Genomic DNA, 14,939 nt, shown 5'->3' on the forward strand with positions numbered 1-14,939 from the left:
CAGAAGGAATTGGACTTCAGCCATTTATCCTCAGGTAATGGCTGAGGAGATGTGTGAATATTCTGGCAGTGAGTGGCATAAAAAATGAGTCATTACTGTACTTTTCTGCAGGCGGCAGAAAGCACATTATCTGAGAGTGCAACACAGGAAGTAAGAAGGGTCAGCAGCTCTTCATCTCTGCGCAGCTCCAAACCAGCCACAGTGAGAGAAAACATTCATTTTATGTACGGTTAGTCATCGCCTGTTGGTCATCTGGTGGAGTCTACATGACACAATGCAGACTAACGTGTGGAAGGAGCACAGTGTGACTGCGGTAGCATTGAACAGTGCTGTGATGCAGCCTGAGCTCTGGTGTATTTTTCTTCTTTGTGCGACTTGAGTAAAACATTTTCTAAAAGTCCTTTCGTGTTACCTGAAAAGCTGCAAACATGTGGAGGACACTCAGAGGTCTCCATAAGGTGGATGCTGAAAGTATTCTATGACGCTTACGCATTTTTCAACTTTGAAGAGAACACGTGGCTTCTTAGCGAGGGCTCCTGAGGCTGTGAGAGAAAACTGCTAACATGAATAAGTCTGTCTGGAAAGTTCTTGTCAGAACTTTATCTCACAGGCCAAGAAAAGATTTGTTTTAGTTTAGATCGAACTTACACAGAAAGATTTCTCTGATGTTAAGACCGACATTTTGTTTCACCGTTTTAGCGCTGGATCGCTCAAAGACAGATCTTTACAAAACCTTTCATGATGAATGAATGCACTGATTGATATACTCATCATTTTTTATACTACGTGCATTAAAATAAACCTCTGCAAGAGGAAGCGTGAGCTGCTCAGTAAGCAGAAGCATCAGAAAACCTTTAGAAAGTCCTGGACACTTGAGTTGTGTCTCTGTTGTTGGACTTACAAATGGCTGATTTGACGAGGATGGGTTGAGACTCATTTGAATAGCTGCTGTTTCCTGCTCGGCTCACAGACTTCACCCTGAACACATATTCTCCTCCTTTCTTGAGGCCGTGGGCTGTGAATCTGAGGAGGAGAGACAAAGTTCAGGCGTCTGTAGTTCAGTGTCTTTAGCTTAGCTATGTGATGATGGGGCATGTTTTAATATCTGTCCCCATTACCTGTTTTTGGTAATAGGCTTGTTGTTGACAATCTCCCAGCTTTGTTTGCCTGTCTCACAGTAGTACAGGTAGTAGCCCAGGATGTCGTCTTTGTCTTTGGGCTCCTGCCACTGGAGCAGCACCGAGGTGTCTGTGTCTCTGATGGCCATGACGGAGTGAGGTGGAGCTGGTGCAGCTGATGGGAATCGGATGAGAAGCCATCAGGTAAAACCTCCGATTAAATCATCAAGTGGAAAAGATAGAATTCAATCGACTCTTCCTTTGATTTTGGAAAATTCACGCTGAGCTTTGAAATACTTTGAAGTCTCATCCAGAGACGCAGAGAAATCTGCTGAGCAGTGGTGGGAAGTGATTAACGAATTGACTTATGTGCTGTGTTTAAGTACAGCTTTGAGGTGCTTGTATTTAGTTTAGTATTTAGTACTATTTTATGCTAATTTATACTTCTATTCCAATACATTTTAGATCTTAATAATAACATTTATCAGACATTTACATTCCATATTTACTTTGTAATTTCAGCTTGTGCAACCACCCAGCAGCATGTAAAGAAATTTAATTTGCGCCACATAAACAGTTACAACATTAAAATGGTGTTTACATGTTAGCAAATCAATCATTATAATCTAATATTCAACAATGTGACACTCTCAAAGGAGCCACGCTGTATCATTAGTACTTTTGATACTTTAAGCACATTTTACAGATAATATTTCTATACTTTATTCATAATTCAAGTATTTTCATCCTGCAGTATTGCATTTTCGACTTAAGTGCAGGATCTGATTATTTCTTCCACTACTCTTCCTCAGATAGTTGGGTGTAGATATTGCTGCTTGTTACCATGCTGAGCCTTTATACTCAAATAAGCCTCAGCTGAGTGACAGGCTATGAGACGCATGTCAGACATATCACGGGACTGTTCATTCATCACTCCACAAATGCCTGTTCCTTTCAGACTCCAGGTGTAACTGTGCAAACTGTGATCCTAACGCAGTGTGCAGCAACAGGAGCAGACAGATGATCATACAGGATGTAAACACAGAAAATCAAGGTGAACATAACGTGTTATGTTCATCTTCCACATTATGAATCGATGTGTAAACAACTACAGCGAGCAAAGTGCTGCAGGTAAAAGAAGTAGAACCACATAATCCAACTGACCTTTACAACAGGCACAGTAATAAGCAGGTGCAGTGCAGTGCATAGCACATTTTCTCACCTTGTGGTTTTCCCAAGGAGATCGGTTCACTCGGCTCAGAGGGGTCACTGACACCGTACTTGTTGATGGAGCGCACTCTGAAGTAGTACTGCTTGCCCTTGACCAGGTCAAACACTGGGAACCTGGGAGAGTTTACCACCATGTCAAGGCTGGCCAGCTCCCAGCTGCTCTTCCCCACCAGGGACTGATCCAAGTACAGCGATAGACAATCACAAAGATAATTTCAAAAGCACTATTTATCTCAAGGACATGTTCATTATTCAGTATAGTTCAAATATGCTCGACGATTCAATCTGCTCAAGAGGGAAGGACTGCCAAGACTGCCAAACACTCTGTAAAAAGTCCCATAAATCACTCCAATTTTGCGAAATCACTTACTCTGTCGTTAACAGGCGATTCTCTAGTTTTAGAGCAAACCACTTAGTGCACAGACAAGGGCAAAAAGGAATACAGATCGGCAATTTGGTGTGGCAGGCAGAGAGGCTTACAGGCAGACATATAAATGGAGATGCAGACAAATGTGCAGATGGAGAGAAAAATGGCAAGATACAGCAAAAAGGAGAGATGGACATGCAGGTAAATTATGGAAAACCAGTGACTCCACATCTTTTCTTCATCTTTGTCAATTAGTCATTTCAGCTGATGATGGTTATCTATTCCATAGTCTGCTTTTACTTTTGTGTTCTTCTCCGAGTTACTGTCATTTCCTTCTGTGAGTCGCTGTTTGAGGAGGAAAACCTAACAATAGAACGGGGCATGTCAGAGAGATCAGTCATTATAAAGCGCTTGCTCAAGGGCGAAATGGATATTTGAATGTTTCCTTCATTATATAAGCGGAAGTGAAGCAGCAGACTTTCATAATTTTGTGCGCCTTTGACAGATATGACAGTTTTATTACCCTGATAACTTCTAAAAGTCCAATAAAAATCTATTTCCTGTGGCAGTTTTCTGATTATTGGAGCTGTTGGGTATCAGGGTTGATATTGGAGAGCCGAGGTCTTTTATTGTTGTAAAGAACAAGCCAGCGCCCACACTTTGATATGTTGGAAACCTTTGTTATTTTGCCTTTCTTTTGAACTTTGAATCTTGCACAGGGGAAAAAAAACCTAAAACTTTAAACTTGATTTTCTTTTATACACAGCACCTTGAATGTATCATTGAAACACTGCTACATAAGTTAAAACTAGAATTAACTTTTGACTAATCTTCAACCAAACAAACCCTTCAGATCTCATATCCAGGTAATTTAAAAACACAAGTTTGAAAGCGAAAAACTCTTTCAAGTATGCACGCAAGAAAATCAAACCCCCGAAGCCGAAGTGCACGGCATGAAAGAGCAACATCAAGGTCTGTTTGCTTTTAATGAGTCCTCAAATTCCCACTTAAACTGACACCACGGTAGTGGAAGTGTGTGTTTCTTCCCCCTCCTGTCTCTTTGATTAGTGCTGTGGTCAGGAGCCGACTGTTAATTTGGCTCACGTTCCAGCACCAGACTGCCCGAACCCAACAAGCGACTGGAGGAACTGATGATGCAAGAACATTGATCCTTGTGTTCAGTGGACGTGTAGGTGTTTCTAATTACAGTGGTGGTTTGTCTTTTAATGTATTTATACTTGTGCGCCTGTGTTTTCATGCGTGATAGAGAGCGTGTACATATCTGACTGTGTAAGTATAGTGGATACTTATGAATATCTCTTTGTAGGTGTGTGTATGTGGGCGAGAGTGTGTGTTGTCTTGTTTTTTATATTTATGAGGACCAGAAAGCTCCACACTGAGGCCATTTTCCTGCTCATTGCTTCCTTAAGTGTATATTTGATATTTGTTCACTGGAAAAAAGAAGAAAATTAGCATTCATCTGAAGTCTCTCCTTTTAGCTCTGTATAACTTACCTACTCACCTACTCTGACTAAAATATCTGGCACTAAAGCAGCTAATGCTACACTATGCTGACAAGCGAATAACCTGCTGTGCGCGTCTGTTGTTTGGTAGTCTATGAGAGTTGTTCTTTGCAGAAAACAGCTGTCTGCCGCTGCTGGAAACGATGCTGAGAGCAGTGAGAGCGATTGAAAACAGTGCAGCTGCAGAAAGATGAGCTGAAAGTTGCTAAAATGCTTCATGAAATGGGAACTTCAGATTTGGATGAAGATTCTGCTGCTTTGTCACAGCGAGCGAAGTCTTTTCACATTACACAAAACCATCTGACACACTGCAGCAACTTAAACCAAAACTCCTGTATATTTTACATAACTTCTGCCCATTTTTATCATAAATTCTTAGACTAATTTCCCACCTTCAAGGCAGCCATTAGTCTGTTCATTTCAATACAATATGAAGATGAACTTGCGCAGACCTATAACTTGCCTGAGCGTGGTAATCAAGCAGTCTGCTTTGAGTTAGAATTTTGCAGTGATGCAGGCGTGAGCGTCTGTCTCTGAGGATTCAGCTCAATCATTCAGCAAACATGATGTCTCACAGAGTCCAGATCACTGCAATGGAGTTTTAGGGAGAAACTGAAGAAGCTTTTTGGATAAACGACAAAATGCCTTCGATGAACACTCCAGACCGGTGATCTCAATTTAATAGAAGAGAGCCTGAAACTTCAGTGTTTCAGAAAATGTTTTTGTTGATGTATATGAGAAAGAAGCAGGATCTGAGATGTTCCAGATCTCTCTTTTTTTAACGTTTTTATCACTTTTCTCCATGACAACATAATTCAAAGGAAGCAGCAAACTCCGTAATTTGTGATGTCGGAGCTTCCTTGAATGCACCAGCTTCCAGAACCATCCATGCGGTCCAAAAGTTTATTACCATTAAACAATAATAAAACTTTCAGCCCAAAAATTGGAATAGTTGTGATGGATCACCTATTTCAAGCCAAGTCTCTGCAAATTGATTTCTCCTTGGCTTCACACGACCTAAAACTAAAGGCTGTTGTTGAAAATTCAATCTGAAAATTTAGATTATATCCAGGAAAACGGTCAGCAGTGAAGTGATTCGGCGCTGATTTGCTGAAAGGCTTGACGTGTGTGTGTGTGTGTGTGTGTGTGTGTGTGTGTGTGTGTGTGTGTGTGTGTGTGTGTGTGTGTGTGCGTGTGCGTGTGTGTGTGTGTGTGTGTGTGAGCTAAGACTGACCCGCTCCACGTAGAAGGAGAGCGGCTCCCTGCCTCTGGGTTCGGGCTCGGTCCAGCTCAGCACCACGTAGTTGTCGCTCACCTCGCAGGCGTGGACATTTGTGGGAGGGAACGGAGCTTTGACCTGACCTGCAGAGCAAAGACAGAAGGAGGAGGAGGAGGAGGAAGAGGAGGAGGAAGAAAAAAAAAGTCAGTGAGAATGAATGTGGAGTCGTAAAAGTGCTGGCTGAGACATTGTTTTTCTGTTGTTGTTGAAATTTCATGCTTCGTCTGGTGAATTTGAGTCAAACACAAAGTGGCTGAGGTTTACTTTGCTACCTCGATCTCACCTCCATTCCTTATACAACAGTATACCAACATGGGCTTGAGTCAGCACACTTTCAATGACACTCCATGTGACACGATGAAAGTGTTCAGATTTAGTGGAAAATCTTCAGTTTTTGCGCCTGTCTGTCTCTCTGTAAGACTGTCTCTGTTTGTATCCCCTGAAGAGTTGCAGAGCTGCGGTGTGGATCAGAGACGAGCTCCAGACCAAAGAGAGTACAGTGAAATGAGAGATGCAGTGAGCCTGTGTCGGTGTGCAGCGCAGTCTGTACGTAGTGAAACAGTTTTCATTGTTGTAACTCTGCGCTGAAGATTTGAAATGAAACCGTGACTGTGGGGTCAAATGTTTAATTCAAAGGGTGCGGTGGTTGCTTACATCCATACAGGGTGAGCTGTGAAGGATTCATTTAGTAGGACTTGATATTTAGGGCCGAAACATTAAAGTTTTACAGTAGGTCCTGACCTTAATTCAACTGATTATGCCTGAAGACTACGCTGAGGGCAAAATACCTGCCATGAAACATGACATAAAACACAAGAAAACCCAAAAAGTCTTTGAAACATGCAAAAAGTAAAGACAAATCCTTGGAACAAATAATATTAGAACATCGTTTGGACTTAATGTTCCTTTTTTTCCATCCATCCATCCATTTTCCATGCCACTTATCCCTTTCGGGGTTGTGGGGGGGCCAGAGCCTGTCAACGGGCGGGAGGCGGGGTACACCCTGGACCAGTCGCCAGCCGATCGCAGGGCACATACACACAACCATTCACACTCACACTCACACCTATGGACAATTCAGAGCCACCAATTAACCTAATGAGCATGTTTTTGGTCTGTGGGAGGAAGCCGGAGTGCCCGGAGAGAACCCACACATGTTAGTAACATGCAAACTTCACAGACCCGGGAATCGAACCTGCGACCTTCTTGCTGTGAGGCACGCGCACTACCTGCTGCGCCACCGTGCAGCCCAATTTTTTTCCACTTAGAGTCATATCTTGTGTTTGCATATTATGTTATATTGCAAGGACTCGTTCTACATTTCGGGAAATACACTTGCCTTCTTCCTGAGAGTGAGATGAGAACATCGATACCACTCTCATGTCTGTGCGTTAAGTATGAAGCTGGAGTCAAGAGGCGATTAGTCAAGCTTTGCATAAATAAATAGCAAACACAGTTCCAGCAAGTAACTCCCCGTAAAACCACAATTTGTCACGTTCACACTCCTGTTTATGTGTTGATTTAATGAGAAACACGGTATGATAGCTTTAGTGGTTCAGGTATTCTTTAACTGTGGATGGAGCTATGATAGCTGTTTCCCAATGCTTCCAGTCTTTTTGCTCAGCTAAGCTTGTGTGTGAAGTTATGTGTGCTGCAGCATCAGTTGATATTTGATGGAAGAATCGTCTCACAAGTTTGCCTCAATGTAACTTTGTCATTCAGTAACTTGGAAAAAAGCTGCGGACAAACACACGTGCATGCTTGCTCTAAATCGAAAGATCCTCCTCCTCCTCTCCCTTTATCTCTCCCTGTCTGTGAGTTGCATCGCCAAGGTTATCAACCCTCTTCACAGGCGTTCACACTACCTCGGGCCATTATGTGCATTTGCCAGGACGACCAGGGACTGTTCATTCCTTTCACTTCTGTAAATGGAACAAATGCTCATTGCCTCAGCCATACAATTACTGCAGCTCGTTGTTCAAAATAGTATGAAGACGCATTAAGCCAGGAGCCCGGGGCAGCCTATAGGCGAGGAGGCAGCCCCTCCTCAGCGCCATGCGTGCCAGTAAAACATAGATGCTGTCTGAAATCAGGCGTGAAAAGGTTCAAATTGCCTCTTTTCATGAGAAAATTGTACACGGTGACATAAAAATACAGCACTCTCACCTTCAAGTTCATCTTTTGTAATGGTGATCGTCCTTCCTCTGTCCACTTTGACCACTGAGACATGAGGGGAGACAGAGAGAGAGAGAGAGGGAGAGAGAGGGAGGGAGGGAGGTTGGGGAATGAAGATGGAAGTCATATTGGGGTAATGAAGTTATATGAGAGCTCATGATAACACTATTAGTGTTAATGCTACAGGAGCAGCTACTGGTAAGAGAACCAGAGCATGAGATACACAAAGAGGTGAGAGAGAGTGACATGGAAGGATGGAGAGCAGGCTGGAGGCAAGTCAACCTTCTGCCTGTCCTTCATCTGTGTTTAATGATCCACAGCATCTGACCAGAGCCCATCTGTCCTCCCTCGAACACACACACGGTGAGCTACAGCTCATTCGATCGCTCTCAGACTTGCACCATATAAAGTATTCAACAGAACGTTAACGCCTTACAAGAAATCTTTTAAGATACAAAGCGCTCCACTTCAGGATGCCATTAGGAAGCTGCCGCAGAAAAGACTGCAGAACCTTCCGGCTTTAGAAAAGTCAGATCCACATCCACATGCCTTACATCTGTTTCCCCTGGTGGTGCTGGTATATTTGCAGGTGTAACACAGCAACTGAGGCAGATGAGGTGAATTAACAGCAGGCCTGAGTTGCAAACACATAACTGATGCTCTTTGTTGTAGCAGATAAAAAGAACAAACAAAGTAAAGGAAAAAACTGAATAAATGAGAGGAGAAACATAATAAATGCAGATGCTTCCATCGAGGACATGAGGGGTACCTGAGTGGTTTCATGAGTATGAAAATGATGTTGTTCATATAATGTGACCTTCACGGGCAACAACCTCTCTCAACCTTGGAGCAATGTGTTACACAGCGGGGGAAATAAATGACGCATTCATACATTTTAGTTAGTTTAGTTTAGTTAGTTCTGAAGTTCAGCTGATGCTACTAGCAGCTAATGGCTAATGGCAGCTAATGGCTAAGATGATTTCTTGCTAACTCCACACCAACTGATCTTTTTCCATGTCATTTAGGCATTAACGCATCAGTAATGATAATACCAGAATATACATTGTTCTGAAATGGGTTCTTCTGCATGACAAGTACTGTTATTTTAAGTACATTTTGATGCATAAACTTTTGTACTTTTAGTTGTACCAGAGTATTTCTACAGTGAGGTCAGTGAATGATCTTAGTGCTAGCACTTCTTCCACTACTTTTTACAAATGAAGCAAGAGCTGTAAACATGAATATATGATATACAGACTGACAGGTAATTCATTCATCCAAGACTGGGACTCTGCACCATCAGCACTACATGATCCCATTTATGGCAAATCAGATTTTGTGGATTGACAGGAGGTCGTGATGCACTTTTACTGCGCCATGTGTTTAGTCATCTTTTCTGATGAGCTCATGAAAAAATAATTGATTATGAGCATTAATATTATGGACTGCAGCTGGACCTCATATTTCATAGTAAACAGTAACATTGCAGTGGGGATAGTTGCTATTTTGACTGATAGGCACAGAGCAGGACACAAGCTCAGCACGCCTCTGTTTTCGACTACTTTTCACTCTCTGAATGATCAGGGAAAAACCCTGCACTCATATGCTGATGTGCATACTTGTTACCATGGTTACCAGGTGATATTTTTGCATGTATTTACTGATTTCTTGAGAGATCATGATCAGCATATGGATTTAACAGTGATTTTGCTCTTGAATTCATTCTAAAATCACATCCTTTCCATCATGAAATCCTGTGGTGAATGTCATTTTGCTTTCAAGCCAAGCAGCAAAAAGCTTGTCAGGACTGCACCAGAAAGGTTTTCTTTGAGTTAGACAGCAATTAGTGGTGTTTCTCTAGCTGTGGTGATGTAACATTTCACACCTTTTTATATGGCAACCCAAACGTCAGAGTGTGTTATGTGTTACCCATGGTCCTGGTGTGCTCCAGAGGGTCTGTAGTGAGGACAGGTTCTGTAGCCTTGGAGGGCCGTCCTGCTCCAGCCTTGTTGACAGCAAAAACCCTGAACTGGTACAGAGTGCCCTCCTTCAACCCAAACACCGGGTAGTGGCACATTTTCTGAATATGCACATTGCAGCGCACCCACTCACCCTGACCAACATCAAATCTGAGAGACAGAAAACAGGAGCAAGACAGAAAAAAAACGAGAAGAAACAAGAACGTTTGAATAAGAGGTAAACAAAGAGCTGAATGTGTAGTGTCTGAACCACTTTATGTGCCGTCTGCAGGGTGTAACATCATAAAAGCACTTTTATCCTGCACAAGAACACCTCTAAGTCAGTAAATACCCCACCAAGACCTATGATTATGACAAGAGACCATATGAAAGTAACGAGCCTCCAAATACAACAATAAAAAAAAGATTTTTAAAGAAGAATACAAGCTCAGATGATACAACATCGATAACAAACTGTTGCCACTCGCAAATAAAATGAAGACAGAAAGAGTGCGGCTTTCCAACCACAAAGAGGTTGCTAGGGAACTGGGAGGAATCTTAAATTTTCCTTTCCTCGTCAAACAGCCAATAACACGCAGGAGTTGTATCTTCTACGCAAAAACATGTACACAAACATACACTAATGCACAAACAAACATGCCTCCTCTCTCTGCAAACACACACCGTAAACACATGTTCAGGACATCCTGATTGATTGGTGTTGGTGATAAGTGCGGCCTGTTCTCCTGCGGGAGTCTTTGACTCTGCTGTTAACATAGTGTCGAGGGCTGATAATTACCAAGTATACCATCCATCTCACATGAACTCTGCCAAGTGGATGTAACGCCACTGCTGGCTGCCACCACCACCATCTTTATCCAGTTTCCAGCAGCACAAAGAGCAAGACGAGCTTCAGCAGTATAGTCTGACTGTGGGTCTACTGTTGCTTTGCAATACTGGAAATCGCTGTAAATACAATCTAAAATCAACCTTTTTATGGAGATTAAATCAATGGGACTTCATTGCATGTGATTTAATCTTTGTGCACAATATTCCAGGCAATTTGCTGCTTTTCTTTGTCTAATGTGACAGCAGCGTAAATACCCTTGTTTTTGGGTCAGCTGATCAGGCAAAATTATGTCAACTCGGGCATTTTTAGTCTTTTAGTCTTCAATTTTTCCACTGATCCAAACTTCTATCAATCATTTTGAAGATATTACAGAAAATTGAACTGACTGTCACAGGCTGCTGAGACTCTCTATTAACACTTGGTCTATAAAATCATGATAAGTGGATGAAATTAGACATATTTTTATCCTCAGCTAGCTTGATAATTAGACCTAATTGCTAGAGAAGTGAAGTCCTTAATTAACACTTTTAGTGTGAATTCTAAAAAAATGTAACATCTACATGTCTTTGCTCTGTGAGACCTACTAAATAGACCTCATGGTGAGATTGTTTACTGCTGTTTTTGAGCTCAAAAATTAATATTCAATTTCTCAGTCCTCACTTTTCCACATAATAACCCTCCACAGGTGAGGCTCCATCAGCACTGGGTGGCTGCCAGGTAAGGAAGACGTAGTCCTTGTTGATGTCAGATACCTGGACGGCCAGAGGAGAGGCGGGGCCTCCCACCACTGCTGCTGATGCATCTGCAGCATGAAGAGGAGAAAATTGGTTGGAGGAGAAAAAGGCCGGAGCCATGGAAGAAATACTTTGGCCAGAAAATAAGTGAGATGAGGAAATGATGAGTAACGGAAAGGGGAAGATGAGATTAAAAAACGTGTGTTGTGGAAATATTTAAGGTGATCAGGGTCATCCACACATTTTGTATTCGACATTATTTGGGCCACAGAGTGAAAAGTGATGGCTAAGGCTGTAAGAGCAGATTAACACATGTTACTCAATATGTTCTATTCAATCACAGCCAGTGGATCTGATGGGACAGAGAGAAGGGAGAAAAGGAAATGAAGAAATTATGCTAAGCGGATTGAAGACGGCAGTTATGACATGTTCCCAAACCTTCCTTGAGGCGAGGAATGGATGTTTTTTTTTTTCAACAAAAGACCCAAGCCAACATCAAGCAAATCTCTTTCCTGTTTTACATTCGCAACCTCACCCTCCCTTCCTCCCTTTCCTCCTGCTCTCTCATTTGTTTTTGCTTTCCTGTACTGCCTATTTGTCATGCAAATATGACGGCGGGCTGAAGGAGAAAACCCACGTGCAGGGAAGTTTGCTGATTCTCTAATTAGCGCCTCCTGCTCTGCTAAACATCAAGCACCTTAATAACAGAGAGACACCTGAGCAGAGATTTAAAGGAGCTTTACAGGAAGATTAATTCAGCATTAAAATGTCTGCATGTTTTTGGACAAGTGCATGTTATTTTTTTGGTCTACAGGCATGTGCCCACCAGGCTTATGAATGATTCAGTGCACGTTATATACTGTGGCAGTTAAGGAGTAATACATGCATGAGTAAGCACTGGTATTATATGGAAACACGTATACGTGCCAAGCCTCCTGCAGAGCTGTCCAGACACATTTCAAATGTTTGATGAGTCAAGTGGGAGCTGTTCTCAGGTTTATTTGCATGCAGCAAAGAATGTATGAAAGAAAACAGCAGTCTGTGAAGAATATATATAGTTTTACTGAACAAAGTTAACAAGCCCTCTACTGCAGAACAACTTGATTGATGGTGCAATTTCCCCATATGAATCAGGGTAGTTTGCTGACAGGAAATGAATGTAGAACCAAAATCTGGTGAATACAAATAGTGTTTTGAGTGAAGGTTTCAGTCAAAACCCCATTTATACAGCTTGGGACAACAAATGATGATTGCATCCTCAGAAACATGGGTATTGTTGTATGCAGGGGTCTTGAGGTCACCCCTAAGCACTTTTTTCAAACACCATCATTTCAGAATGAAGCGTATCACTTGAAACATTGGTTGGCAGGCTGTTCAGACACTATTCAGTATTTGAGAGTGAGTTCATTCAGTTGTGACCCAAGTATGGATTTCAGTCTCCATGACAACTGAGCATTCTCCATCTGCATATGACGACTGTGAGATGGTTGAAAGCCCAGGAAAAACCTAGTAAGTGGACCTTGTGATAAGACTGCCAACTATTATTTCCAAGGTTTAAGACTGAACTTTATGCTCAACATCCTGAACATTTCTTTGTAACATGCAATGAAAACATTCTGTTAGAATTAAAAACAACCTTACTCAGATCATTTATATATAAAAATACTACATTTAACACAGGTATTATAGTTACATCAAAATGCTGGTTCTCACCTTTGATGTAGACAAAAGCACTGTGTTCTTGGATTCCATCCCAGGTCCTCAGCCGGGCGGTATAAACGCCTTCATGCTCCTTGTACGCGGCCCTTAAAGTGATTGAGGCCTTGTCGTCGACTGTCTCAATGTCCACATTGCTCGACTGATGCAGTTGGATGCCTAGAGAACAAAGAAATGACCTGACATCCTATAGCACGTATGTAAGTTCTCAAACATCTGGCTCAGGTATGTCATCTCTAACAGTACTCACCATCCCTGAACCAGCTGACGTCCTGCTGGAAAGGCAGCAGAGCTGAGGTGAAGGTACATTGCAGAGAGAGCATTTGACCCTCCTTCACCCATGTTGGAGGGAAGGTGCTGCCAAACTGGGCCTCTTGCTCAAGCTTCAAGGCTGGGAGAGCAAAGATGGAGGAGGAGGAGGAGGAGGAGGAGGAGGAGGAGGAGGAGGAGAAGGACAAAGTTGGGAGGTGGTATGGTAAGAGGGAAGGATTATGATGGGGAGGAAATATAAAGGGAGGGAAGGGTGAGGCCGTATGACCTTGATTCCAAACAAACTGGGACGCTGGGAGTAAAACATAAATACATATACTTGATTGAAATCAATACAAAGTATTTAAGGTTTGACCTCATCAGCTTGATTGATTTTTGTAAATATCTGCTTATTCTGAATTTGATGCAGCAAAAACATTTCAAACAAGTTGGGACAGGAGCAACTAAAGACTGGGAATGATGTGGAATGCTCCAAAAACACTTGTTTAGAACATTTCACAGGTAAACAGGTTCATTGGTAACAGGTGAAAGTATCATGATTGGGTCTGAAAGGGGCAGACATCCACAAGCCAGGATGGAGCGAGTTTCATCACTTTGCATAAAGGATATTACATGGGCTCAGGAACACTTTGTAAAAATGTCTGTAAACACAGCTTGTTTGCAAAGGACGGTATTGTGTTTTTATTTACATTTTACACAGCGTCCCAACTTTTATGGAATCAGAGTTGTGGAAGTCGAATAAAGACAAGAGGAGTAAATAGGAGGAAAAGTGGCAGACGAATCAGCAACGGCTGTAAGGAGGATTAAGAAGCACTCTTCATCAACATACACACATTTGCTTTCCTTGTTGGTGCTTGGGAAAGATTAAATTGATATTGAAAAGTAGGTCCACTCCAGACACAGCCTTCCTGCAGCAAAAATATTTCCCAGACGTGATAATTTTGGGTGGATGCTGCACTATAAAATTGCGCAGACCTCCTTTGGACTGCTACAAAGAAAAGAAGCATGACAGGTAAAAAGGAGAGGAATCAGGAAGCAGAGGATGTGCAGGAGATAAGTGGCAGGCAGGGAGAAATACGCTGATTCCTGATGATAAGAAATGAGAGCTCATCTCTCCAGCTCTGTCACCAAACCTGGTCAAAAAAAGCTCTGCTGTCTCTATACCATCGAGTACACTTGTGCTATGACATCACCTTTTCATTTTTTCCTGCAACCCAGCAGTAACAAGCTCTTCCTTCCTCAGTTTCTCCCACTAGTGAAACTGAACAAAGCAACCCGGAGGGTCTCAACTGAAATCTTATGCAGAATTGCATAGCCATAATAGACAAAGACCCTCTGCTCATTCAAGAGCATGCAGAGACAAAGGACACTCAGGAGTGGCAATCCCCTGCAGGAGACAGCAGAAAAGCTGCGAAAAGATGAAAAAAGATGTGACTCCTTGATTTAAAGCGAACAATTCCTGACAAGTTATTCCTTCAGCTACCATTCTCCCACTTGTCAGAGCACTGAAGCAATACAATGTGGAAGTGAGAGATATGTGTGCCATGAGGTCTCGTCAAACCCCGGCAGAGATGAGTCTGAGACGCTGTGACATGTTTCTTGTAATGATCTTGTTCTGCTTAGCTGTCCAGGCGACCACAGGAAAGTGCGTAGCTTTATCAAAACACGCCGCTTAGATCTTTGCTGCCCATCATTCCAGCCCTCAAAGCCATGCTCCCC

The 14,939-nt window shown here is 42.4% G+C and overlaps 2 protein-coding genes across 2 annotated transcripts in view; both read right to left on the bottom strand.

The window, feature by feature from the left end:
* LOC139333392 (mannosyl-oligosaccharide 1,2-alpha-mannosidase IA) overlaps positions 1-14,939 on the bottom strand; it is a 351,400-nt gene that overhangs the window by 69,125 nt on the left and 267,336 nt on the right. The gene's annotated exons all lie outside the window — the stretch shown is intronic.
* myom3 (myomesin 3) overlaps positions 1-14,939 on the bottom strand; it is a 56,213-nt gene that overhangs the window by 18,501 nt on the left and 22,773 nt on the right. The window contains exons 9-17 of the mRNA XM_070965748.1: positions 13,201-13,341; positions 12,948-13,109; positions 11,161-11,302; positions 9,622-9,821; positions 7,684-7,737; positions 5,473-5,600; positions 2,341-2,524; positions 1,119-1,293; positions 902-1,023 (exon numbers count right to left, since the gene is read on the bottom strand). Coding sequence (XP_070821849.1) covers positions 902-1,023; positions 1,119-1,293; positions 2,341-2,524; positions 5,473-5,600; positions 7,684-7,737; positions 9,622-9,821; positions 11,161-11,302; positions 12,948-13,109; positions 13,201-13,341 — 1,308 coding nt within the window. The remainder of the gene's footprint in view (positions 1-901; positions 1,024-1,118; positions 1,294-2,340; positions 2,525-5,472; positions 5,601-7,683; positions 7,738-9,621; positions 9,822-11,160; positions 11,303-12,947; positions 13,110-13,200; positions 13,342-14,939) is intronic.

The sequence above is a fragment of the Chaetodon trifascialis genome, chromosome 7, assembly GCF_039877785.1.
Source record: "Chaetodon trifascialis isolate fChaTrf1 chromosome 7, fChaTrf1.hap1, whole genome shotgun sequence".
NCBI classification, from domain to species: Eukaryota; Metazoa; Chordata; class Actinopteri; order Chaetodontiformes; family Chaetodontidae; genus Chaetodon; species Chaetodon trifascialis.